Consider the following 25,581-nt stretch of genomic DNA (forward strand, 5'->3'; position numbering starts at 1 on the left):
TTTTTTATCTCTCAAAATAAAACAGTTATTAAACATATTTGTTAAAATGCATAGTTTTCCATCATATATAAAAATGCCAATATCTCAGCTCTCCGATAAGATATCAAGTATCTTTTTTCATGTAAATTTTCGTCGTAAATCCCGCTTTGCAATGAAAATTTCAGTTTTTGATCAAAATTTTTTTTTATTTGTGTTTTGAAGGGTTTTATCTAAAACTTATCAGAAAAATTATTTTTTCTGTGATGTTTAATGGGCTCTGGGAGTCAGAAAACTAAATGCAATGCTGAACTGAACCATGCAAAATATTCAAAAACAACCCCACAAAAGTAAAAAAATATATGGAAAAATCTAGGAATCGAACAGATTTGAAAAAATTGCAAAGAGTGGATTTGTAGCTTGAAAAAGTCATTTTTTAATAAATCACGTTCGGGCAACCTGAAAACGATTTTTCAGAAAGTCGAAATGTTCTACAAAAATGCTATAAATAACATTATCTTCCAATTTAGGGCTGAGCAATTCCAATTAAGGTCTTCAAATAAGGTCTGGATAGAACAGTGGTTTTCAACCTTTTTCAGTTCATGCACCCCCTTTTGATAATTTACACAAGCTTTTCCCCCCTATCGGCACCATGAAAGAAAAGCTGTAGTAATTAAAAAATATAAGGCTTTTTAAACTTTAATTTTAAACAGGTTTCAAGCAGGAGCAGGAAAACACCAATACACGGGCATCTTCAGCATCACTTGTGAAGGTGTGTGTTACGATTTATCGCCATCAAGCATATAGGGCTTTCTAAGCCAGATCTCACCAATACAGGCTTAGTCGTGTATTCTTATAAAATCGGTTTGTTTTCAACCAAAAAATTAGCTGATATTCAATTTCGAAAAATATTTCACTTATGAATCCTAGTTCATTCGTGTTACCTGTTTCAACAAACTGTGTTTTAGTGGAAACATAAATGAAATAAAACTAAAAATCGGCCTACAACTTGAATAAAAGTTCGGGGCATGAGGAAAATTTTTGTTATCACCAGCGTGTTGATAATTTGCGCCCAAAAATAAAACTTGTATTAGTGAAATCGACCACTAATACTAGCGCAGATAGAAAGGTCTATTTGACGTATGCCTATAGAGCAAAATAATGCGCAAAAACCGGTGCATGGTTTTTTCGCGAGCGAATTCATTGGACACTGAAAAAAAATGTCGCACCACCGTCAATCATAAAATCGCATTACATGTGAAATTTTTCCACTCGCGATTCCCCCCCTGCAACGGTCAAATTCCCCCCTAGGGGGGAATTCCCCCCCGGTTGAAAACCGCTGGGATAGAAGAACTTAACTGAAAAACGGCTCGTACTCTTTGGTTTCAACACATTTTTCATTGAACACAATGAAAACATTTATATCTCAACAATACGAAATTGTAAACAAAAGCATTAAAAACGTCACTATAAGTACCGTTATTACACTACCTAAAAATTCTGGCAACGCTGCATGTGACTAGCTTTTAGCAGTGCATTTTTTTTTCTTTTTCGTCAGTAGTCTACCACCATCTTCGTGTAAAGCGCCGTCGTGCAAACTACAAAGAAAAGGCCATCAGTTCAGCAAGCACACTCGCGCTGTGCAAGTTTTGTAGTGGACTAGAGCAAAAATTCGGGTCGCCGAGGCGAACGCGTACGCGTACACACATTCTCGTTTCAGTCGTGTGAAAAGGCGAACTTTTCCCGTACATTTTTCGCTTGTTCCTTCTCGTCGTCGTCATCGCCTTCGTCGTCGGTGTGTAAATTTCACGGAGATATTTTGTCCGCGCACTCCACGATCGGGAGACAGCTTAATTTCCAACTGCGACAGCAACAAAACTCCGTTCGCGTTTCCGAAAACCAAAAAGTATGGATTCGGAAATTCCGGAACTTTCCGACGAGGCCGAAGAACATGTCAAACTTGAAAATGGCGATGAGGTAATCAATGCACGAGTTGCAGCAGTAGAAGTAAAAAAAAACGAAAAACAGTGCAATGTTTCCGCGGTGCATTTCGGGCTCATTTTTGGAAGTTTACCGCAAAGAATCTACCGATTGTGTGTCAAAAAGTTGTGTGGTGTGGAAAAACGGGATTTCCGAAGGATCAAACCGATCGGGGATCGATGTTTTGTGCAATATGTTTGTGTGTATTATAGGCACACGGTTGGGAAGAAAAAAAGTGGACGTGGAAAATGGTGCTCCGTGTACGAACGATGCTGTGGAGATGTGTGTGTGCGTGTGTTTCGAATAGATGGATGAAAGAGGCACGAAGATCGTCGATTTCGCGTCACGACGAGCATTCCATTATAGAATTCATTCGGACAGTGTTCCTAGCTGACATGTTAATGTGTGCTGATTTGTTTATATTTCTAGATACGAAAAAAATATCAACCTTTGTAAATATTGCACATTTCCGGAATACTTCGTGATAAAGCGAAACTAGCAAATTGTAAATAGATGTTTAATTGAAAACGTATAAAGTGAGCTACTATATACCTTCAAACTTCGAGATAATATATATCTCTTCTAACTATGGATAAATTCGATATTTGTTAAAGGCGAAATACACTTTATTCCAAAACCTACATAAAATTAGGAATACGCCGTTTTTATTATTTACGTTAGTCAAAGGCGAAACTTAACTTCAAGTTGATTAATGGGCAAAATCAAAGTTGTCGATAAAATAAACATGAAAAGCAAAAGGCGTATTCCAATACAATAACGTAAACACGGCGTACAGTAAAGGGCGAGCAGATGAAAACAAAACGCATAATAAAGGGCGATACTGTCGAGCAGATAAAAAAGGGGCATAGTAAAAAGCGAAACAACAAATTCTCGAATATACAACGTTAAGCGACTGAAATTCAAGTTTTAGATGTAACATGTACAAAGTTAGAGCAATTTTGCTTTTTGCATATTTGGAAAGCACATATATTGTTAAATCGTTAATTAGGATTTAAATTTGTGAGTGAAATCTTTTTTTGAGTTTTGTTGTCATTGTTAGTTTCGCCCTAATCACGAAGTAGTCCGGATTTTGTTATTGTAACCTTGATGGTGATTCTTATAACTCACGTTTTTTTTTGAAAAAATTTAGTTATCCATTAGCACACATAAGACCACTTCTGATATTCTTATGACCCAAAATCGCAAATTTTATATCAAAAGGAATGAATATCGATTGACCAAAGTTGGGACTACACTGTTTTACTTCGGTTCGATAATTAATTGATGGTGTAAAAACATCGTTTCATTTGTGATAAGAAATCTTTTAATAAAGTAAAAACAATCTACCTTTAGTGCATTTTTATACCCAGGTTTAATAGTGTATGACGGAGCTGATATTGATAATTTGGGTGTGTTGAAAGACGCTCAAACCTTTGAATGTGATAGTCTCACAGATATGTGTTCTCAACAATCGACTCCGAAGAAGACGTATGAATAATTTGTCTTACTCACTTTGTCTGAAAGAAATTGATCGATTTTGTTTGCCCAGTGCGATTTTTTGTAAGTTGTAATATCGCCCACTTTTTTTGTTGTTCCGTTAAAAAAAAAGTGTGTTTAAAGGTGCAACTGTATCGCACCACCGCTAAGTACGTTAACGTAACAAGTTAGAGTCAATAAGGGTATGCCCTGTGACTGTTTTACAGGTTTATTTATATCAAAATCATCTATCGACATTTTAAGTCGAAGTTTGTGCAAAATTTTAATGGATGTGGAACATGAAGCTAAACAATTAGGTATGGCAACACTTCCGTTATCGGACACGATGTCGGTCGATGCTAACGACGATTGCCAACTTCGATTCGTTCCGTCGGTGTCAGTTGACGTGTGTGTGCATGTGTACGTGTAAAATGAGAGCAACGGGGCGAGTCCGACCGAATGTGTTATGCGATAGAAACAAATCGCGGATCTGTGGATGTGTGTTGGATAACGCGAAGAAGGCCGTGATCTTTCGTTCTTCGCTCCGTGTACCCGAGATATAATGCAGGGAGTCGATGATGTACGAATATTTTTCGAAGTATTTTTGTTTACATTTTTTATGGTCGCTGTTCGTGTTCCTGCAACTCTTGCCGTTTAGCTTTTGTGGCTGTTCGGGTTTGTTCCTGACACCGACCGAGCGACCATGCCACAAACGGAAGCAAGTAAACAAACCGAAGTACTGATGGAACTCGGCTTATTTTTCTCTGTAGTCGCAGATCTCCAATAGGAATTCTTGTTTACGTTTTTTTTTCAAACCCCTTTAGTTGCTAGTGCGATTGCAAGCACGGTGCTTCGAAATGTTTTTCGATTGGCTTATGAAGGCCGTAATGAATTGAAAGTAGAACGTCGTATAGATGTTTTTTTTCGTGTTATTCTTTGTCTGTTATGTACGCTATTTTTATTGTCACCTACAGTTTCATCGAATCATTTTGTTTGGTCTGCGAGAATTGCGGGGCTGAAATTTATATAACACATTTGCTTGTCTCTACGACGTTTTTTGCGCCTAAGCGAAGCGTAGACAGAAAATTGTAGAAAATCTTGACTGTCCTGTTCCAATGCAGATACAAGCATCGTTAGCATAAAACATTTTTTAACTTTAACTTAGAAATATGCGGGGAATTATCGAAAATTAAATAATGCCTAAGCCTGTAGTACACTCTTTGACCGAGCGTCAAATATTTGTCACTTTTTGACAGATAAAAATTTGATCCAAGATAATTATTTGTCACTCCAATTTTAACATGGGGCAAACACAGGCAAACAACAACCATGATGTCAAATAAATTTGACCATTATGTCAGAAGGTCAAATATTTGACCATTAGACAAAGAGTGTACTACAGGCTTTAGCTTTGAGAAAAATTTAAAGAGTTCGAGTTGCGCAGCACTCTTGTTATATTTAATATGTTTTTTGGATACAGTTTACAATAGCTTTACTAAAACAAAATCACAATATGCTAGTATGAATGAGCGATGGGCTGGGCGGTAAACTTTCCAACAGGCTTGACACATATAAGATACAATACTTAACATTATTCATTCGTAGGTTGCTCTGCCACCTCGGACTCGCCTCGTTACCACAGCCGACGTTCAATCTGGTAACACAGTTGTCCAAGTACCGGTTTCTCTGCCGGTGGGAACTCTTATAGGCGGCACAACGTTTAATGTACTCACTCACGATCAAATCCAACACTTCAAACCGATGATTTGCGTGGATAATAATGGATTTGTGTCAGGAAGTACCGTTGTCGGAGACTTGACCGGTGACCTCAAACCAACGCATATCGTGATCCAGCAACAGGGATCAGACCAACAACAGCAAGTCAGTACGAATCAAGATGATCTAGTGGACCAGCAACAAGTTCAATCCCAAACACAGCAGGAATATCGCATAGAAACTAACAATCTTATCGACCGGTTGAGCAATCTCGACATCCTGCCGGTACGGTGTAAGACAACAACAGGCGAGCTGTACAAGAGCCGCCTTGGATCCGGGGGTCGTGGAAAGTGTATTAAACATAAGGACGGCTGGTATACTCCCAGTGAATTCGAAAATATCTGTGGCCGCGGTTCTAGCAAAGACTGGAAGCGTTCGATACGCTATGGTGGTCGAAGTCTGCAGGCATTAATCGACGAAGGAATACTTACCCCACATGCTACCAGTTGCACATGCTCCGCATGTTGTGACGACGAATCTGGTAAGTGATGTTTAAAACATACGCGTTCAGATTTTAACATGACTTCATGTTCTCCAATTCTAGCCGCTTCAGGTCCTATTCGACTGTTCACACCCTACAAACGGCGACGGCGCAATCAAATCGAGCCCGAACAGCCCGAGAAAAAGAAGCGAATTATTGTAAATAACAATACTAACACTAGTAATAACAACATCCATATAAACAACATCAGCAGTACGATCAGCAACCCAAGTACTACGACGGCAACCGTCAATCAGCAGAATACCACCGTTAGTCACCAACATGCTGCACAGCAGCAACAACAACAGCAGCAGCAAGTACAACAGCAACATGTGCAACAACAGCACCAGCAACATCAACAAGTCCAACAACAACAACAGCAGCAACATCAAGTGCAACAACAAATTCATCAGGCTACTGCAACCATCAATGCAACGCCGATTATCACCAACAACACGAGTACCACCACTACCACAACGACCGTCAAGGTGGTCCAGCAGGAACAGCAAGAGATTGAAAACGAACTGGCCATAGCAACCAAAGAGGAACCATGGCAAACGCTAGCCGAAGGAATCGAAAGTGCCACAGAGTATGTCGATCAAACGACACAGTGTAAGTGTGACCTATATCGAAGGTAATGGCCTGTAAAGACCAATGCTGAGAAATGAAAAATTGATGTCTATTCTACTCACATCCGTACACAACTAGATGCCTGCATCGAGAACTCTACACTGTTTGTTATTGTGATAATATGAACTCACCTTACAATAATTATATACAGTGCACAAGGTGATTTCGGTAAAACTTCCGTTGTAACACCACATCGTGTTTTTCTTATTTCACAGTGGTTTCCGAAGCCAACCTACCATTCGAGAATCTAAAATCTCTGTGCTCCCAGGTGGTTAAGGCTATGCACGAGATGAAAAAATATATCGGCGAGGCCCGGGAAATTCACACTCGACAGCTGGAGAGGTTGCAGAGGGAGCGAGACGCGGCTATTTTAGCCGTCACTCAACTTGAAGAGCAAAACAATATCAGTAGTCAATTACCACCAGGATCGGTTCATGCAAATAAAAAGGTAAGTCCCCGAACGTGACGTTTTTTAACGAACACAAATTTAAATAATTCAACTTTTTTACAGTGCGCCAACTGCAACCGGGAAGCCCTGGCCGAATGTTCGCTGTGTCGACGGACCCCGTACTGTTCTACCTTCTGTCAACGAAAAGACTGGATCACTCATCAGAATGAGTGCGTGCGGAGTACACAGGAAGCGACCCATCAGATTATGCTGATAGTGGATGAAACTCAATAACCTTTAATTTTCTAATTGCGACCGGCTCAAAGTGAGAAATGAGAAGAAAATGTAGTCCTATAAGGTGCTACACAGTAACATGTTCGAAATTAACAAAGCTTAAGGTAGAAACACGGAAGTGTGGGAAGCAGCCTTGGGCTGCATACCGTGGAAGTGCAAGCTGCATTCGAGGGTCGCAATTTAGTAAGATGATTAACGCACCGCGTTACTAAATGGTTTATCGCTGCGCTAGAACTGGGGCGCAATGGTAATGCCAGCAACTATTTTTATATTTAAATAGCAAAATCGGAATTCGTTTTTTTTTAAACCTGGAAATCGGACCGAACTGGATTCACGTACGAGGACTTACTAGACGGATGCTAGTAAGCATCAGTCGTGTGTAACTTCTTTGTTTTTATTTTACTAGGCAATTGCGGAAGTACATATATTTAAAGAGTAAAGTGTGTATTTAATGACAGAAAATGAAGTTTAAAAAAAAACTTTATTTAAAATAGTGGATATGAAGAATAATAAGAGATTTCAACTCTTAAAATGTTATGCCATGTTTTTATTTTTGTTTTCTTTTGATTATTATATCACATCATTGTTTGTTGATTTTTAGAATCAACGGTTGTTATTTATTGGTTTATAAATTTGTTTTTTTTTTTCCTTTTTCCTCAATTACTTGAAATGGAACATGTTACAAAAACGAATGTAGATGTCGATTTTAAATCGTTACTCTTAATGCCTTTTTATAAAAAGATCGTTTTACTATGCTTTGGAATGGTTTTTTGTTTCGTAATAAATATTTAAACTTAAACACGAATATTTTTTCATGGATATGGAAATGTTAGTATGGGCACAACCGCAATGAATCAAAGCATTTACTAATTGATTGGGTCTATATTACAGAGAACAGACGAAGAATTATGGCTTCAAATAGAATTATTCTATCTACCATAAAAAAGAAACACATCTTCCTTTCCTTCAAACCCAATCAAATTCTAGACTTATAAAAAAAGTTCAATTAATCATAAACATCAAACTTTCGAAGCTCTCAAGAGATTTTAAGCTTTTCAAATTTGATGTCATCAGTTTTATTTACTTCACATAAATAGATTTGTTCTCGCGTTGCGAAGAAGCAAATTTCGTTTGAAGTGACAATCATTGTCCGAATGGCAGAATCTGTTCAACAACTTGTTTTCTAATTCACAATTTATTGCAATAGCGCCATTTTTTTTTTAAGTTTTATTGCCATACATTGACTTATACATATGTAATTCAACAACAGTTTATGGTCTTAAAATCAAGTTTAATTTCTTTAGGTTATTTTAAATTTAATATCGAATAAACAAAAATACTTTAGCAATCAAGCAAGTTACTAAAAACGAAATCAACTGCACAGTACGGTGTTTCGTGAAGTAACCAAACTTCTGCTACATTCATATGACGTTTTATATAAATTCGTATTTAGCGTAAATTAATGTGTAACATAAATCATCTGATAAAACCCGAAAATCAATTATGGATGGAAACTAGTTTAAAATAAACCCGGAAACATTTTGATGTAAAATTATAAACAAAAAATGGTTTGAAAACACTGTGGAACGAAACGATAATCTAAGAAATAGATGTACGTAAATGAAATATACCTACATTCAGTGTAACTTATAAAAGGCATTTTACGAATCCGAATAACCAGGAAATAGAAAGCATTCACAATACCCTATGACTTAAAGAACCCCCCCCCTCCCTTACCTCTATTACGTAACGCTGAGCACCCTGCGCCCCATCAAATTCTCAATTCTGAGCAAACGTTACAGTTACGTAACTATCTCAACTAATCCCCCTCTCCCCTATATAACAATGAGTAACGCAGACTCAACTCAGTATAGACCATTTTACGAGACGTTTCTGAACTCAATTTATGAATGAAATTTTGACAGAAAGCCACTGAAACAACGCACGTAAAATTAACATCAATATCAGCAGGATCCGTGACACCTGCCAGTTCGTAAAATGGTCTATTAGGCAATCCACGAGACAGTTGCGATCAGCTGATTTCAGTCTGTTTTCAACTTATGACAGCTTTACATATGTTCGATCGGTCGCAACTCGGATGCAACCCGGGTCCAGAAGCGTGAAAAACAAATGTTTTTCGATCGGTAGCTCTAGTATTGCGGGTGCCAATCCTTAATACAACAATAACAAATCACGTTTGATATTATTGCCGACATTAGAAGATTTCGGTTTTGGTCGTGTTTTGGTTTCGCAGCTTGAAAAACAGCAACGATAACAAACGTACAAGCATTGAAACGTCACCCGTGGATTGCCTTATGGTCTATATCTAGGACAGGACGTGACCAGAGTCTATGTTTAAGAGTCCCGCAAAGATGAAACCAAAGGAACCAAATCAGTGTCAAACGAGGGTACCAATCGAGCAATGTAAATAAACAAGGTGATAATGTTAGGAGTGGATGAAAAGTGTTGTAATTGAGCGTAATAAAGAATATGTGTTTTTCCGAAGTTTTACTTACACATTTTAATCCAACATTAAACCTGTACACTGGTTCACTTAAATTTAACAAAACATCACCGGTGTAATCTTTCAAAACTGTGTACCTTGTGAAGAATTTCAAAAAATGATATTCGCTTATGCATGATGAAAAACAGAACTGTATTCGCGTTGACGGTGTTGCTGATATTTGTTTGGTTTTTGCGTGCGTAAAAGAAGGAAGGAAATATTTTTGCTTTTGTCACCACGCACATTTTGACAATTACATATGAGAGTTCACATAAGTGCGAACAGCCTTCAAAATCTTTTTCAACGCGAATAAACCGAATAGTTCTTGGCAACAAACGGCACAAAAACTGTGTTGCCGAAGCGATAGATTTTCTCTTCGCGCGACTCTATATACCATAGACTCTGGACGTGACAAGAGAAACCAAAAATCACCCAAAGTTCTGTCAAAGTGAAAGCCCTCTCTGATTGGTCGATTTCACTTAGCGCACTGTTAAATTTTATTATTAGTCGGTACGGTTGGCCGTGCTGCGAAAGCTATCGGTATTTTTTGTTCACACTGTTTTCGCTTACCAAGTGAATGAACAGCTTTTGGTTCAACAATTTTTTGAAACTTTTTCATACACTATACTGTGTAATGTCTATAAAAATCAACATTCGAAATGTTATTCATGTTTTTGAAACTACGTATGATAAACAATAGCAGATTCATTTCATGTAAAGTGTAATAAAACTCGTGTTTTATTGGGTTCGATGACAAAACAACAATGAAGTCTTTATTTTATTCGCTGACGTTCTCAAGTACACGCTAAATTATGGTTATTCATAAAGGACTTAAAATGCACGCCTAACTTTACTCAAAATAAAGAACGCAATTTTTACTCTTTATAACATCCTCCCTTCTTTTAACATACCTCTCCCATTTCGTAATCGTCAAACCTGATCGGACGACGCACATCCCGCTTTGGTCTTCTCGCCTCACTTACTGGGTTCAGCGGAGTCGACTTGCGCGATGACTGGATAGATGATCTCTCTGATTCATTCGTTGTTCGATCTGCTGGTCTTGGAGTGCTCGATGCTGGATACCAACTGTCCTCCGACATGCTGTACCACGCATTTGATGAATCGACGGTTTGATTGTTGGTTTGGTTGCCGGATTCCTGAACCGTTGATTCCTCTATTTGAATCGGAGTGCAGGCGTCACGAAGGAACTTGCGGTTTCGACGATAGCTTCCACCATTTGCTGCAACTCGATAGTCCCTGTCGCTCAGCCCTTCCGTTATCCTTCCTCGAGTCCACTCGGATGTCTTCTCGGGCTTCAGCTGTACATACACCTCCTGTCCTCTAAGCAACATCGGCAACTCTTGAGCCTTGCGGTCGTGGTAGAACTTCGACTTGACTTTTCGTAGCTCAATCTTCTCTCTAATCTTCTTCGTGTCCACCGTTTGCAGTTGAAGTTGGCAAGCTGCTACCGGAAGAATGCTTCTTGTTCGTCTGCCTAGAGCTTTTTGCGACGGCGCGTAACCGTCCGTTTGCGGCGTGTTCCTCCAGTCTAATAGAGCCAGCCATATGTCCTTTCCATCCTCCAAAGCTTTTTTAATAACGTTTATTGCAATTTTAATAGCTGATTCGACCTTTCCGTTGGATTCGTGGTGATATGGTGCACTCGTGGCATGGATGATATTATAAGCTTTCATGAATTGCGCCCACTCTTTGCCGACAAACTGTTTAGCTGAGTCGGTTATGATTTTACGGGGTACACCTAGCCGACTGAAGTTTTTCTTGCACCGATCGATGTGTTCTGTTGTTTGCTGGCCATCATTCAAAAAGTCCACTTCCACAAAGTTAGAGAAATGGTCTACCGACACCAGCATTATCATCTTCCGTCCTTTGTGTATCAGTTCTCCCAAGTCCATCGATACGATTTGAAAGGGATGCTCTGGGATCTCCGAACTCTGCATCGGCTCACACTGTTGGCTATTTTTGTACTGATTGCAGATACCACACGCTTTGACCATGTTCTGCACGTGATCGTTGAGGTTTGGCCAATAAACAATGTCTATGGCCTTGCGAAGAGTCGCCTGTTCTCCTGACGAATCTCAGCCGGCACAACGATGCGATTTCCTCGCAGGATCACGCCATCTTGAATCACCAATTCCGCCCTTAACGCATAAAAAGGCTTCACGCACTCCATCACCGTAGATTCCTCGCTGGGCCATCCGTTGACAATGTGCAGTTTCAGAATTTGACAAGTTTCATCCTTCTGCGTAGCTTGCTTGATCCTATCCAGCAAGTTCGATTGAATGTCGATGCCTTGCAGTACGTTTACTTCTTCGATGGTCCTCCATAACGGGTCGCAATCTTCGGTCGTCACTGGCTTACTGTCGTCGATGTTCCGTGATAGAGTATCTGCCAGAATCAAATCTTTTTTTCTTCACGTACTTAACTTGCAGATTATATCGCTGCAGACTCAGTATCATCCGCTGGATCCACTAAGGCACTTCCGACAGAGGCTTTTTAAAGATGGTTTGCAGTGGCTGATGATCGGACTGCACCGTCACATGTTTCTGTCCAAGGATGTATTGATCGAAACGTTTGCAAGAGAAGAGTATCGCTAGTGTTTCCTTCTCGATTTGCGCGTATCTACGCTCCGTCGCTGTTAGCGTCCTCGAAGCAAACATAACGGGCTGTCCTTCTTGCAGTAGTACCGCGCCGACCGCGTAGCTACTGGCGTCGCATTGAATCGTTGCTTCTAGCTTCGGATTGTAGTATTTCAGCACGGTGATCTCGGCTATTTTCTGCTTCAATGCACGGTATGCCTCTGCTTGCTGTTTGCCCCAGTGCCATTCTTCCGATACCAGAACTTCCCTCAGCGGTCTGCTCAGCTCGGATAGCTTCGGGATGAACTTCGCCATGTATGTCGCTAATCCAAGGAATCGTTGTAGTTCTGCTGCATCTCGTGGTTGCGGCATTTCGCTAATTGCCGCCGTCTTGCTTGGATCCGGTTTGAGACCATCTCTCGACAGCACGTGACCAAAAAAGCGAACTTCAATCTGATTCATCTTGCTCTTTGATCGATTCAGCTTGATTCCCTTGCTCTGGCAACGCTGCAGAAGCGCCTCCAGATTCCGATTGTGATCAACTATAGCCTCTTCATCCGTTGAGCCTCGTCCAACACACAAGTTGTCATCCACTAGAACTTCTATTCCTTTCAGTCTGTGCAACGCTTGTTGCAATTTGGCTTGAAATATTTCCGGCGAGCACGATAGTCCAAAAGGCAACCTATTCCACACGTATCGTCCAAATGGCGTCCAAAACGCCGTCACTTTACTACTTTCGTCCGTAAGTTCGACATGCCAGAACCCATTTCGAATGTCCAGGGTCGAAAACGATTTAGCGTCATGTAATTCAGGTAAAATCTCTTCCACTGTTGCCATTTGGAATCGTGGCCGCTTAATTGCCCGATTCAAAAACACAGGGTCCAAGCATATTCGCAACTTTTCATTTCTTCGCACAATCACTAAGTTGCTTGTCCAGTCTGTTGGCTCTTCGTTCTTCTCTACTATGCCTCTCGTTTCTAAATCATCCAGTTCACTCTTCAGTTGATCTCGTACTGCCACCGGAAATCTTCTAGGCTCTTGCTGTTTCGGTATGCATTGTTCCAACTCAATGTTCACTTTTCCGGCCAATTTTCCATCACCGTTATACACTTCTTCATACTTCTTCACTATTTTTTCCTCTATCTCATATTTTACCGTTTTGATCACTTCCGGCCTACCTTAGGCTTCGCATTTCATCACCTCTTGGACACTTACAATCCCCAACGCCATACAGGTTTTGTACCCCAACAGTGGCATCTTGAGTACGCCATGCCCCAGATCGACCACTTGAAATACCACCTTGTACTCTTTTCCGTGGCTTTCGTGTCGCAGAACTACTTTTCCGCACGCTGACACGATCTGACCACCAAACCCACGCAACTTCGTCTTACTGGGCTCAATGGTCACTTTTCCCATCAGCTCTTTAAGATTCTTCCGATCGACGACATTACAGGAAGCCCACGTGTCGACTTGGCAACGAATCTTTTTCGGCGTTTCACCTCTCTGCACGGTGAAACCAATCATCACCGTTATTTTCTACTCTACTACGTTCACCTCTTCAACGCTGGTAATATAATCCGCCTCATCACTATCGTCTCTCTTTTGTTCGACCGTTTTCACTTTTCTTGTGTTCTTTGACTTGCTCGACGACGCATCTTGCGATCCTTCAGCTTGAGAATCATCACTGAACTTCGCTCTGCACACTCTGGCGTAGTGATTAAGCTTTAAACATTTCCGGCAGGTGACACCATTCGCCGGGCAACTCTCCCGGTCTCCGATTTTATGATCTTTCCGTCCACAAAACTTGCATACCTCACCGGATGAATCGTACTTCTTTCTCGTATTTATGTTCACTTTTGCAATCACTTCCGCAGATGTTTTCGAATCGCGTGGCTCTTCTTTGATCTTCATCATCGCCATCCTATCTTCCACCAATTTCTGCGCTCGGCAGGTATCAATTGCTCCTGTTAAATCCAAATTTGCCATCTTCAAGTGCCTTTTTCGTATCGTCCGAACGGATTACTACCACAATCTGATCACGAATGAGGGAATTCTTAAGATGTCCATAATTACAAGTTTCTGCTAGCTTCCGGAGTCGCGTGACGAATTTATTGATATCTTCTTCTTCTTGCTGCATCGCCGTATTGAAAATATACCGCTCGTATGTTTCATTCACCTGCGATACACAATACCCTTCGAGAGCAGTCAAGATCGCTGCTGGTGTCGTTTGCGCTTCTGCTGCTAGCAATGTGTTCAATACCTTCACTGTGTCCGTTCCGAGAAAGTTTTTCAACAAAGCTACTTTTATCATATCACTTTTTTCGACTATTTCAGCGGCAATCACAAAAATATCCCAAGCTTGCCTAAAATAAGCGAAATCTTCCGGCAACGTCTTGCTGGACAGATCCAGAAAGCTCGGCGGATGCACTCCGTATGCCATCATTTGGACTGGTCGTTGTCTTACCACACCAGGTACGGGATCCTCTGGAATCTGCTCACCAGGAATACTCATCGTTTACCTAACCTCAATTTTCGCCGCTCAAACGGGGCTGATGCCGACAATCTTCCTTCAGCGCTGCGTGGTCAGGAAATTATCGCATCACCGAAATTTCACGACGAATTAACTTCGCACTGCCGTGTTTAGCGAATTTTCCGATTTTAACTCGATACATCAATTATAAATCGCGAAAATTACCTCACTTCCGACACCATGTAATAAAACTCGTGTTTTATTGGGTTCGATGACAAAACAACAATGAAGTCTTTATTTTATTCGCTGACGTTCTCAAGTACACGCTAAATTATGGTTATTCTTAAAGGACTCAAAATGCACGTCTAACTTTACTCAAAATAAAGAACGTAATTTTTACTCTTTATAACATAAAGCAAGAGGAACCCAAAATGAATTGAAATTATGGCTGGTTCAAATAAATTTGACATATATCTTCCAATCAATTGAACTAGCATTATCAAATGAATTAATTAAAATTGAACTCCAGAACTTGGAAAATCCTTGATATTTATATTTAGCAAAATAAACATTTTTGGAATCACTGGCAACCCGCATAATCAATAACCATAAACGGATGATAATCCATATGGTTTAACGATACCCCATACAGTCGAAACTATATCCCGAACTAGTTGTTAGGCACGTTTTATGGTTATTGATTATGCGGGAAGCGTTGTGCCGAAAAATTATAATGTTTCATAAGGCAATTTTAAACGAAAAGAAGAATAATTAGAAGCCACTTGTCTTAGGTCTATATAGGGTGTGGCAATGGTATCATAGTTGTACTGGTACATGTGTAAAACTGCTATGATTTTAATGTGGAAATTCGGTCATTAAACTGTGAAAATCAAGGTTTTCGGAAAAACCCAAGTGTACAGTCTCCTGCTGTGGCATTTCTGCCTATTGGCCCTGACACAAGTAAAAGAGATTTTTAAGGCTGTTTGCACCTCGCGAATTCTCATATACAATATCGCACGCTTAGCCTTGGGGCTAATAGCGGTCTCGATCAACTAGATTAGTTGAGAGAATTCGTTATCGATATTGTTTTTGGCACATTCTGCATGTGTAGGATAAGTACAACGATACACCGTGCCCCAGTGCTGAGTCGAGAAAATTTCTAGCTGGAAAAGATCCTCGACTCGATCGGGAATCGAACCCGATATCACAACCGTGTGGGAGAGCTAGCCGACCGACATCGCTAACCACAGAACCACGGGGACCACGAATTCTCATATGCAATTGTCATTTATGTGTGAAAACAAAAGCAAAAATATTTCACTCCTTCACTTTCGCAAGTAAAAACCAAACCAATACCAACAGAGTCGTCAGAGCCAATATTGTTGATAAAACTAACAGTTTGCGTTGCATCCCGGAGACACAATAATATAAATTTCGTGCCGTTATAATAGATGCGAAGGGTCTCAATGCATTTCAAAATATTGCCAGCTGCATGGTTTTATTGTGTTAATGTTATTGTGAAAATCCTAAAAGAAAACAGGTACGCACTCTTAACATGTGAAAAAATTACCTCTTTTTTAAAACAGAATAATTTTAGCCTTCCCATCTACTCGAATACCTCCGCTTAAAAAAAACCCCAAATAATCCACCTAGCGGTGAGACCCAACCTTTCTCATTCAAACTTACTATTTGTAAAACAGATTCACACGAACACTTCAATTTTCAGAAAAAACACACCTTGATAGTATTTGTTGGATTTATTTTTCATTATAAATAACCAATTTTTGGTAGCCAACAGTGAAACTATACCTAACATTTAAAAAATAACATTCGAACATACATTAACACATGCAAATTACATGAAATAAATGTTTCAAATATATGACGCGAAATGTTTTTTTGATCGTGGTACTACCGAAACATCAATGTACTCATATTTAGGTTGGACTCGATTATATTTGATTCGACTAGATATCATTTTAGATTCGATCATTATTAATAGCAGGATTTTTCTTCTATTTCAAATATAACATTTTTTCAATCACGAGCAATACCGGGAACAGCACAATACCAAATTTAAATTTTGTTGAGGCCAAATATTTTGATCAAAGCAGCTACAGTTTTAAATAGTTTTTGAATTTCGTTTCTTTTCATAACTTTTGAAGCACATATCAAATTGCTATGAAATTTGTTACTTGTACATTTGAGAGACAACCCGTTCGTATGACACTAGTTATGTTTAAATAAGTCGTGTAATCTTTGAGATAATAGACTTTTGTTGCTTTTATAATTGCTTTGCATTTAACACTAAGATTGTTGGATTTAGTCCAGCCATATTTGGGAAAACGAGTGAATTTGAAAAGTTACCGAAATATGCTTCTTTTTACAACTTTTGAACCACGTGTCTGATTATTATAAAATTCATTAATTAACCTTTACTTAGCCCGTTCATTTGATACCAATATTGTTAAAATCGGTCGTGTAGTTTCTGAGATAATGAAGTTTCGTGATTGTTACATTTTGATACATTACAGACAAAGTTACAATCCGATTGCAGTGAAATTGAATAAGGTGTTAAGTGGTAGCTAGACATTTCATTTGACACTAATTTTGTTGAAATCGGTTCAGCCATCTATGAGAAAAGTGAGTGAGTTTAAGTAGTCTTCGGAATGTGTTTCATTTCATAGCTGGATTTCACATTTTTAAACATAACAGACAAAGTAATAGTCCGATTGCAAAAAAAAATCTTATGGGGTAACTAGACCTTCCATAAGACACTGATTTTGTGGAAATCAGCCAGCCATCTCTGAGAACACGTCTCTATAACACGTTTCTTCCACATGTTCAACCTTTATGAAATTCAAAAGTTAAGGGTTTTCTAGATAGCTAACTAATAACTAATTTTGTTCAAATCGGTTGTGTAATTTCTGAGATAATGATGTTTCGTGATTTTTACATTTTGATACATAAACTAAAAATCCGATTACAATAAAATTCAATAGGGTCTTATGGGGCAACTAGACCTTTCATTTGCAATTAATTTCATGAAAATCGGTCATCGAGTGAGATCGGGAGAGCGAGATTGGGAGAGCGTTACACACACACACACACACACACACACACACACACACACACACTGTAACAGGGGGTCACCCTGTACATACTAAAATTTGCCCGGCGAAACCCTTACAGGGCGGCCAGATACCTCTAACGGACTTTCGGATCTTTGCTAGAACACTGAGAAGGAAAAATATAAACGAAATAAATAAACAAAAACTTATCGCGTTTATTCCGTATTTCCTCTTTGCTGTCGGTGGTGGGGATGGTTGCCGATGGTGGTCGTTATCCGGCCGGTTGAGGTGTCCGGCTGCGGATTCCGCTGCGATGACGGTCTTCGGCGGGAGGTGTTCTTCTTTTGCTCCTTGGCACTTAGCCGGGGGTAGCCAATAGCGTAGCTTACCCTACTCGGCGAGCAAACACCAGACACAAACACTCGAATCACGGGCCAGCGGAACAACCTTCGCTGGTCTTCACGTAGCAGCGGAACAACCTTCGCTGCAACTACGCGGGACACAAATCAAAAACACAAACTGTAAATATAAAACAGTAAACGCGCACTTATTAAACAATAACAAAACGCGACGTGTGTATCCTACCGTGATCGAGGCTAAACTGATCATCCCGCGATGGCTGCCTATGTTGCCGACCACAACAAACCCGCCGTGACGTCTTAGTCAGCACTCAGCACACCACTTTTCCGAAGCTAGAGGGAAATTCCGGCCTATCTAACCCTAAACATTAATTCACAAATATAAAATAAAAATTATCGGCCCTACTAAACGCGAAATATCGTTCACAAACGAAAAAACGAACGAATTTAAACGAATTTACGTGAACGATATTCAGCGCAAGTGGTGAGAACTGTCATAGCAAGTACACGCTGCTGCGGGAGTGTCCAAATGTGGGTAATTTTCACTTATACACTCTCTCGCAGCGGCACCCAAAATTAGGGTTATTTTTACGCGTACACGTTCTTGCAGCGTTACACATAATTAAGTAAATTTTCCACTCGATGCTAAAATTGTAACCGCACAGGTTACAATCTCGCCCACACCGAGTGGAAAAAAAATTGACAGCAATTTTTTTTACTAACCTAACACCTAACACCGATAACAATAATAAACGGTAATGAGTAAATAAATAAATAAACAAATAAATAAATAATGAACAAATAAATAAATATGTACAAAATCTGCTAACCCTATCATTCCTTTCGTAATTCATAAATAAACAATTCAAAAAACTAATCGACCGGAGTTCCGAATCATTGAAATTGTTTGGTCTTGGTGTGAAGTGCTAATTCTGAAAGCATTCGCAAAGCGCGAAGCAGTCAGCTCTCATCTGACCCAATCAAGGCCTGAACTTGATATCCAATTCTAATCCATTCTTCAAGACAACTCATCTTCCCAAAATACTGCAAGTCCCAGTACTAATTTTGTACGGTTCTGACTTGCAGGGGAACGGTTGTCGGTTTTTCTATCGACTTACGGTGCCAACACTCGATACCAGAGCTAGAGTTAATTTCCGAACCACTCATTCTATTTTCTCTTTCAAACATATCCTTTCATTCCAATCGCCATTTGCAATTCGACTCACATTTTGAATTAACTCTAGAACATTGCTTCTCATTCAACCACACCAACTTTTATTCGTTCACTCATGCATATCCAATCATACATTCACGCACCCCTTCTGGCACCCATCCCACGTCATCGTCGACATTCCGGACAAAATGTCTTTCTGTCCCTGTTTATCTCAAGGGCATCTCCCATACTGAGACGTTTGAGAAAGACCAAAGAATGTCTCTCGCATAATGCGGTAAATAATAAAAATATTCCCTAAGGAATTCAATTTTTTCACCCTGGTGGTTAAAATCTGAAACCCCAGTATTATGCAAGACTCCGAATACACAACATTCGGTTCCGATGACGCGCATTCATACATATCCATATTCGGCCGCACCGTACATACATTACATTGCCTACCACAAACGATCAGTTTCTAATCCGAATCCATCTTATCGTTTCTGGCAGCACGGCATCGTTTGGAGACGTCAACCGGCGATGACGTCATTCCTACGCGGAATGATCAATGAATATTTTATGTAAACAAACCGGAATGGAAACTCGCCGTTCACATTCCGGTTTTCGCGATTTTTTAGGTTTTCGCGACGGTTTCTCGCTGCGAAAAAACGTTGCGCGTGCGTGTTTATCACCATAGAAAAGGGGAAAAGTGTTTTGTGCGAAAAAGAAACGCCCAAACAAGGCAAAAATTGGTAAAAAGTCCCCGCTGAAGAGGGGTGAAAACTAAATCAATGGCACCGAACAAGATGAAGTGATGTGTTTTCGGTTGTTCGCCTTCTGTTTTCAAGTGCCAGTGCGTGGGTGTTTTTCCAAAAGGCACGGAACTCTATTCCGGCAAAAAATTAAAATTTACACCGTCACGACTGATTTTGGAACAGAAAGCAAAACTTCAGCAGACCGATTTATTACTCCGCCACTAGTGCGAAGCACGCAAAACGTTAACGAAGGTAATGAAGAACCTTCTAACAGCAGTGTAAGTCTTCCTTCTTACTATTCACTAGAAGAAGGTAGAGCAACGCATAAATGCACCGACAGTCCAAATGTAATCCGGCGGTCGCCTTTGAAATGTTCCCAAATGAACAATCCGTTTAAAGGCAGGCCGCCGGTACAAAATTGTACCAGTTTATGCTGGTTTGAGAAGATTTGCTGGCCAAACACCAAGATTTTTCCCGGTAGGATCAACCAGCTCGTAGGACGAAGACCCCTTTTTGGCGAGAACTTTCGCCGGTAAGTATTGTGGTCCAATTTTGGCGTTATAAGGCTCGAGAGCGCTCGACAACTTCATGTTTCGTCGGTAAACAATTTGACCGACTGCGAATGGGTTCGCAAATTTGCAATGTCGCCCGTTGTATTGGTGTCGAGCACCCTCTGAGGCCTTACTAAGATTTTTAACCACAATACCCCGAATTGTCTCTAATTGGTCCTGTCTTGATTTCAGATCACCCTCTCCGGAAATCCTGGAGTAGTCATCCCCTGATGCCATTTCACAACCATGGACGACTAAACCCGGTAGAAGAATGAACCGTGGTATTTAGGATGCGTTCCACATCAGAAATGCGGGCATCCCAGTTGCGCTGGTCCGTGCGGGCGTACGCGCGTATTGCCGTATTTATAGAACGATTCGTTCGATCTACCGGGTTAGCCTGCGAATGATATCTCGAATTCAGCCAATGTGTAACATTCGTTCCTTTTAGGAACCGGCTGAATTCTTTGGAGATAAACGTCGAACCATTATCGCTCAACAGGATTTCCGGACTTCCATGGTGGTTGAACCATTGTTCGCGAAGGGTCGCACAAAGTGAGGCGCTGCAAATTTCGCGAACGGGGGTCAACATTACGTACTTGCTGAAGACGTCGAGGACGACTAGCAAGTGTTGATTGCCCCGTTTGCTTCGAGGAAGTGGGCCTATGTGGTCCACCGAAATCATCTGCCACGGTGCACCGGTTGTGCGTGACTGACCCATTTCAGGTTGGACTGAGGTAAATGGTGCTTTTATCTCTTTGCAGGTCCCACATTGGCGTATATATATTTGCGAACTTCTGGCCCCATTCGAGGCCAAAAATAGCGTTTTTGAACCTCGTGAATCGTTTTATCGTAACCCACATGGAGCAATTCATCGTGGGTACGTTGCACGATTTCTTCTCGACACTCGGGAGTTGGGACCAATTTCCAACTAAACCGAGAGTCGAATGGTACACTTTTCGAGGCCACGTATTTGAAAAGTTTACCATCTTCAACTTTAAAGTCAGGGTAATCATCAGGATTATCTGAGACTTTAGACTTCATGGAACAATACCAGTCTGAAGTGGACAATGCCGAAATGGCTGCTACAGCCCGGGATAAGGCATCCGGAACGACATTGTCCTTACCTTTCCGGTGCTCAATGGACATGTCGTAGAGTTGTAGTTCCAAACTCCACCGACTCAGGCGCGAACTGGTTTTCCATTTGGTCTTCAGTATCCAGGTAATGGCTGATGAATCAGTGACAAGTCGAAAATGATAACCTTCCAAGTAACCTCTAAAGTGTTCAACCGCCATAATCACCGCCAGACCTTCCTTTTCGGTAGCGTGGTAATTCCGTTGGGGAGTGGTTAGCTTATGTGAAAAATAAGCTACCACTTTTTCCCCCTCTGGATGTTCTTGCACCAGAACAGCCGCGACAGCCGTGTCACTGGCATCTGTCTGCAGAATAAATTCCTTCGAAAAATCTGGCGGGACAAGCACTGGAGGAGTGACTAAAAGTTCCTTTACCTTCAGGAACGCGAGTTCTGCTTCGGAGTTCCAGCCAATATTCTTGGCCTTTGTTTTCAAGAGGTCGGTCAAAGGTGCGGTTACCTCACTAAACCGATCAATGAAACGCCGGTAGTAACCGTATATTCCAAGGAATCGGCGCAGTTTAGTAACCGTCACCGGCCGCTCGTAATCGAGTATCGGCTGAATTTTGTCAGGGTTGACCTTTAGACCTTCCTGATTCAACAAATAGCCAAGAAATTTTAACTCTGGAACCCCAAAATGGGATTTAGCCAGGTTTATCGTCAGATTGGCTCTGGCTAGACATTTGGCCACCTCTTTGAGCAATTGTAGGTGATGCTCGAACGTTTCGCTTACCACGATGATATCATCGAGGTAAACGAAGACGTACGGTTCCAGTTTTCCTCGTCCTAACACCTGGTCCATCAGACGTGCCAAAGTGGCAGGGCTGTTAACGAGACCGAAGGGTAGACGAGTAAAATGGAACATACCCCTGCCGGGCACACTGAAAGCAGTAAACTTACGACTGCCCTTAGCCAAAGGAACCTGGAGAAAAGCCTCCTTTAAGTCTATAGTAGACAGGTACTTGGCTTTAGGCAGGCTTCCTAAAATGCGCCCTGGATGCGGCAGAGGGTATGCATCACGTACTGTACGCTCATTAAGAGGCCGGGCATCTAGACAAAGCCGATTAGAGTCGTCTGGTTTGGTCACAGCGACAATATTTAAAGACCAATCGGAATCTGACTCTTCAATAATACCCATAGAACGCCAACGGTCGACTTCTTCCCAGACTTTAAACAGTTTTCTTGGGCTCATTATATAAGGGTATCGGCAAACAGGCGCGGCACTTTGGAATTCTTCCTTAATTACGATCCTGTGCTCTGTACGGAAGATATATTTGTCCAAGGATCGGTAAGGTCTGTCCATTTGCTGAACGAAGTTCAACTGGCCTTTCCAAACCTTTCAAAGGACTTTTGGAAAACTTTCGGTACAACTTTTCGGTGATAATGGTGGCATTACTACCACTGTCGAGCAAAGCCTTGAAGGAATGGCCATATACTGCGACAAAAACGAAAGGACGATTATCGGACGGATCATCGAGGATGATGGTTTCAACAAACAACGGATAACGATAATCCTCATCATGAGCTGGTCGAAAACTGTTGTAAATTTGGGGGTCTAATTTTAGGCTTTCTATGGGGCGCACAACCTTACACAACTGCGACTTTAGTTGGTACGAATCCCGTTTTTTAAGCAGTAGGGACAGCGAGAGACATCGAAACCCTTGAATCCACACAAAATACAGAAGACTCGTCTAGGATTTCTACACGCCTCATGCTCGTGTCCATTACTCCAGATAGTCGAGACAAATCACCGGTTTTTGTTTGGATTCCGGTTTCGAATTTCTCTCGAAAAGATTCTTTTCCGTCTGAACACCTGGCTTTTTCTTCGTGTTTTCAGACGGCGTTTTGGAAGCAAAATTATCCTTTTGGGAATTTTTGCTCCAAATGTTTTGGTTTCAATATGGCTGTTATTCGAACCACCTCCCTTTCTGTTTGGTTGGTCCTTTTTCGAGGTGTTAATTGGTGGATTTACCGAATAAGCAGCGACTTATTTTTGAGAACCGAACACTTTTCGGTAAATCGGTGTTTTGTACGCGTCAATCGATTTACCTAAAGTCATCAATTCTGCAAGCGTACTCACTGGCTTCGAAATTAGTATTTGCTTATAGTCCGGCCTGAGGTTCCGCTTGAGCACGTCGAGTTTTTCGCTCGGTGTCATGGGAACCGTCATAGCACGAAATATTTTTTTCATTTCCTGGAAATAATCCAGGAAACACTCGTTTCGCATCTGCAGGCGCTAAGAAACCTTTGATTTGAGAGCGGCGTCAAGTTCCGGATGAACGAAATTTGCCTTAAGCTCACAAACCAAATGGTTTCAGTTGTAAAGCCTGTTCTGCGATCTCATAGCCCGATACCAAGTAAGAGCATTGTCAGTGAGTAGGTGCATTGCAGAATTGAACAGCTCCTCCTCTGAAATTTGCTCGCACTGAGCATAATTTTCAACGGAGTCCAGAAATTCATTCAGTCCTAGCCCATCATCTGTCCCAGCGTATTTCTCAATTTTCCAATCGGAGACACGCTGTGGTCGACGATTATAATGGTAGCCCGAGCAGGATGGTATGATTGGGCAAAGGAAAACGCCCACCTGTCGGGCTAGACCTTCCATTCACATGGTGTTGTGGGGCCTGGGACTGAATGACTGGTAAAGCTGGTTCCGTGTTCTTAATCGGAAGTGACGGACATCGTTCTTTCAGGAAGTCCAGGAGTAGCTTTTCCACCACGGTTTGGTTTAATGTGGGCGCCAGTGGTGGATCAGGTACTTCAGGTTCTTCTGGCTCTTCGATTTCTTCCGTCTCACGTCCTTCGTCCAGATCGGTCTGCAGATCAATCTCGGGAACGCCAGCTGGTTTAGAATGTACCAGCGCCCGAAGTTCACTGACGGATTCACAAAGTGAGACAACTTCTTGAACCGTCTTTCGCAAAACTGAAGCAATAGTGTTCAGTGAAGCAATGCCGCCCATCAGCGTCTCAGTTGCTTCCAAAAGGCTTTCAGACCTCTCAGCCGCTAAAGCTTTATCTCGTTGGGATTGCTGACGTAAAAGTCGAATCTCGTCCCTTAACTCACTCAAGACAGACCCAACCTCTTCTCCTACGAGCGGACCAGATCCTACACTTTGCGGGAAAACGGGTGCCGTTTGTGTTGGTGGCACATTCGTGTCCAGCAAATCACCCAAACCTGCTCCACCTTCCCCAGTATTTTTAATTGGAGGAAGCACTGCTGACATATCAAAATATTCTTGATATGTAGCAGCAACTTCCGCCAACAAACCCAATATTTCCTGGTTGACCTCCCCTGCTGTGTATTTGTGGATTATCTGGAGTCTAGACCCCAGATGGAGTAACCTTGTTCGGTAAACCTCCTTGTTTGGGCATCTATAACGGAGATCTTCCTTAATGGAGCTCAACTTCCCAAGGCATATCTCCATTTCTTTAGCAGCATCCCCATGAAACACGCGCAAGCGTTCCACCGGAGATGACCGTTCTTCGGCCAACAATCCCCGTAAACGACGCTGCCGCTGAACCCCAGATGGATCCGAATCAGCCGAGATGACAACATTCCGCGAGCTCAACTCAAAATCTAGCTCGTCGAAATGCAAATGGTCAACCCGCATCAACCAATAAGCTCTGTTGAGCTCTTCAACCATCATTGCCATTTTCTCAATGTTCTTGGAAAAGAACTCAAAAGCACACAGCATGAAGTATTGACACGGTATGAAACTTTGTATTATTTTTTTCGCCCACTAACGATTCCCTTATATTTCAGGAATCTGAGCTGAATTAAAAAAAAATGTTTCGAATCGCATTAAGATTTTAGGGTTGGCAACCACCTTGACTGGGAAAGCTCAAGCTTTCTACAACTCGGCAGTTCCACCAAAACCAAAGCAAAATCACCGATTCAGATAACAAAAATAAATAAATGTATATATAAGGAATATTTAATAAAATATATAAATAACAATAATAAATAAATAAACAATACGACCGCGAACAA

The 25,581-nt window shown here is 41.1% G+C and overlaps 2 protein-coding genes across 2 annotated transcripts; one reads left to right on the forward strand and one right to left on the reverse strand.

Moving 5' to 3' along the window:
- Window positions 1-1,530: 1,530 nt before the first annotated feature.
- On the forward strand, window positions 1,531-8,656 carry LOC129725448 (deformed epidermal autoregulatory factor 1-like). The gene is made up of 5 exons (XM_055681315.1): window positions 1,531-1,953; window positions 5,038-5,689; window positions 5,753-6,301; window positions 6,535-6,767; window positions 6,831-8,656. The coding sequence occupies exons 1-5, from the start codon at window positions 1,885-1,887 to the stop codon at window positions 6,999-7,001; spliced, it is 1,674 nt and encodes a 557-aa protein (XP_055537290.1). The 5' UTR covers window positions 1,531-1,884; the 3' UTR covers window positions 7,002-8,656.
- A 1,750-nt stretch (window positions 8,657-10,406) lies between these two features.
- LOC129719732 (uncharacterized protein K02A2.6-like) lies at window positions 10,407-11,519 on the reverse strand. Its single transcript, XM_055671129.1, has one exon. The coding sequence runs from the start codon at window positions 11,517-11,519 to the stop codon at window positions 10,407-10,409; it is 1,113 nt and encodes a 370-aa protein (XP_055527104.1).
- Window positions 11,520-25,581: the final 14,062 nt, after the last annotated feature.

This window comes from Wyeomyia smithii, chromosome 2 (assembly GCF_029784165.1).
Source record: "Wyeomyia smithii strain HCP4-BCI-WySm-NY-G18 chromosome 2, ASM2978416v1, whole genome shotgun sequence".
Lineage (NCBI taxonomy): Eukaryota > Metazoa > Arthropoda > Insecta > Diptera > Culicidae > Wyeomyia > Wyeomyia smithii.

What these genes read in the sequence shown, in the direction of transcription:
- LOC129725448 (XM_055681315.1), top strand. Translation starts at nt 1,885, where the DNA reads ATGGATTCGGAAATTCCGGAACTTTCCGACGAGGCCGAAGAACATGTC. An exon ending in AACTTGAAAATGGCGATGAG is followed by an intron (nt 1,954 to 5,037) that starts GTAATCAATGCA and finishes ATTCATTCGTAG; the next exon opens with GTTGCTCTGCCACCTCGGAC. An exon ending in CGGTTCATGCAAATAAAAAG is followed by an intron (nt 6,768 to 6,830) that starts GTAAGTCCCCGA and finishes ACTTTTTTACAG; the next exon opens with TGCGCCAACTGCAACCGGGA.
- LOC129719732 (XM_055671129.1), bottom strand. Translation starts at nt 11,519, where the DNA reads ATGGTCAAAGCGTGTGGTATCTGCAATCAGTACAAAAATAGCCAACAG.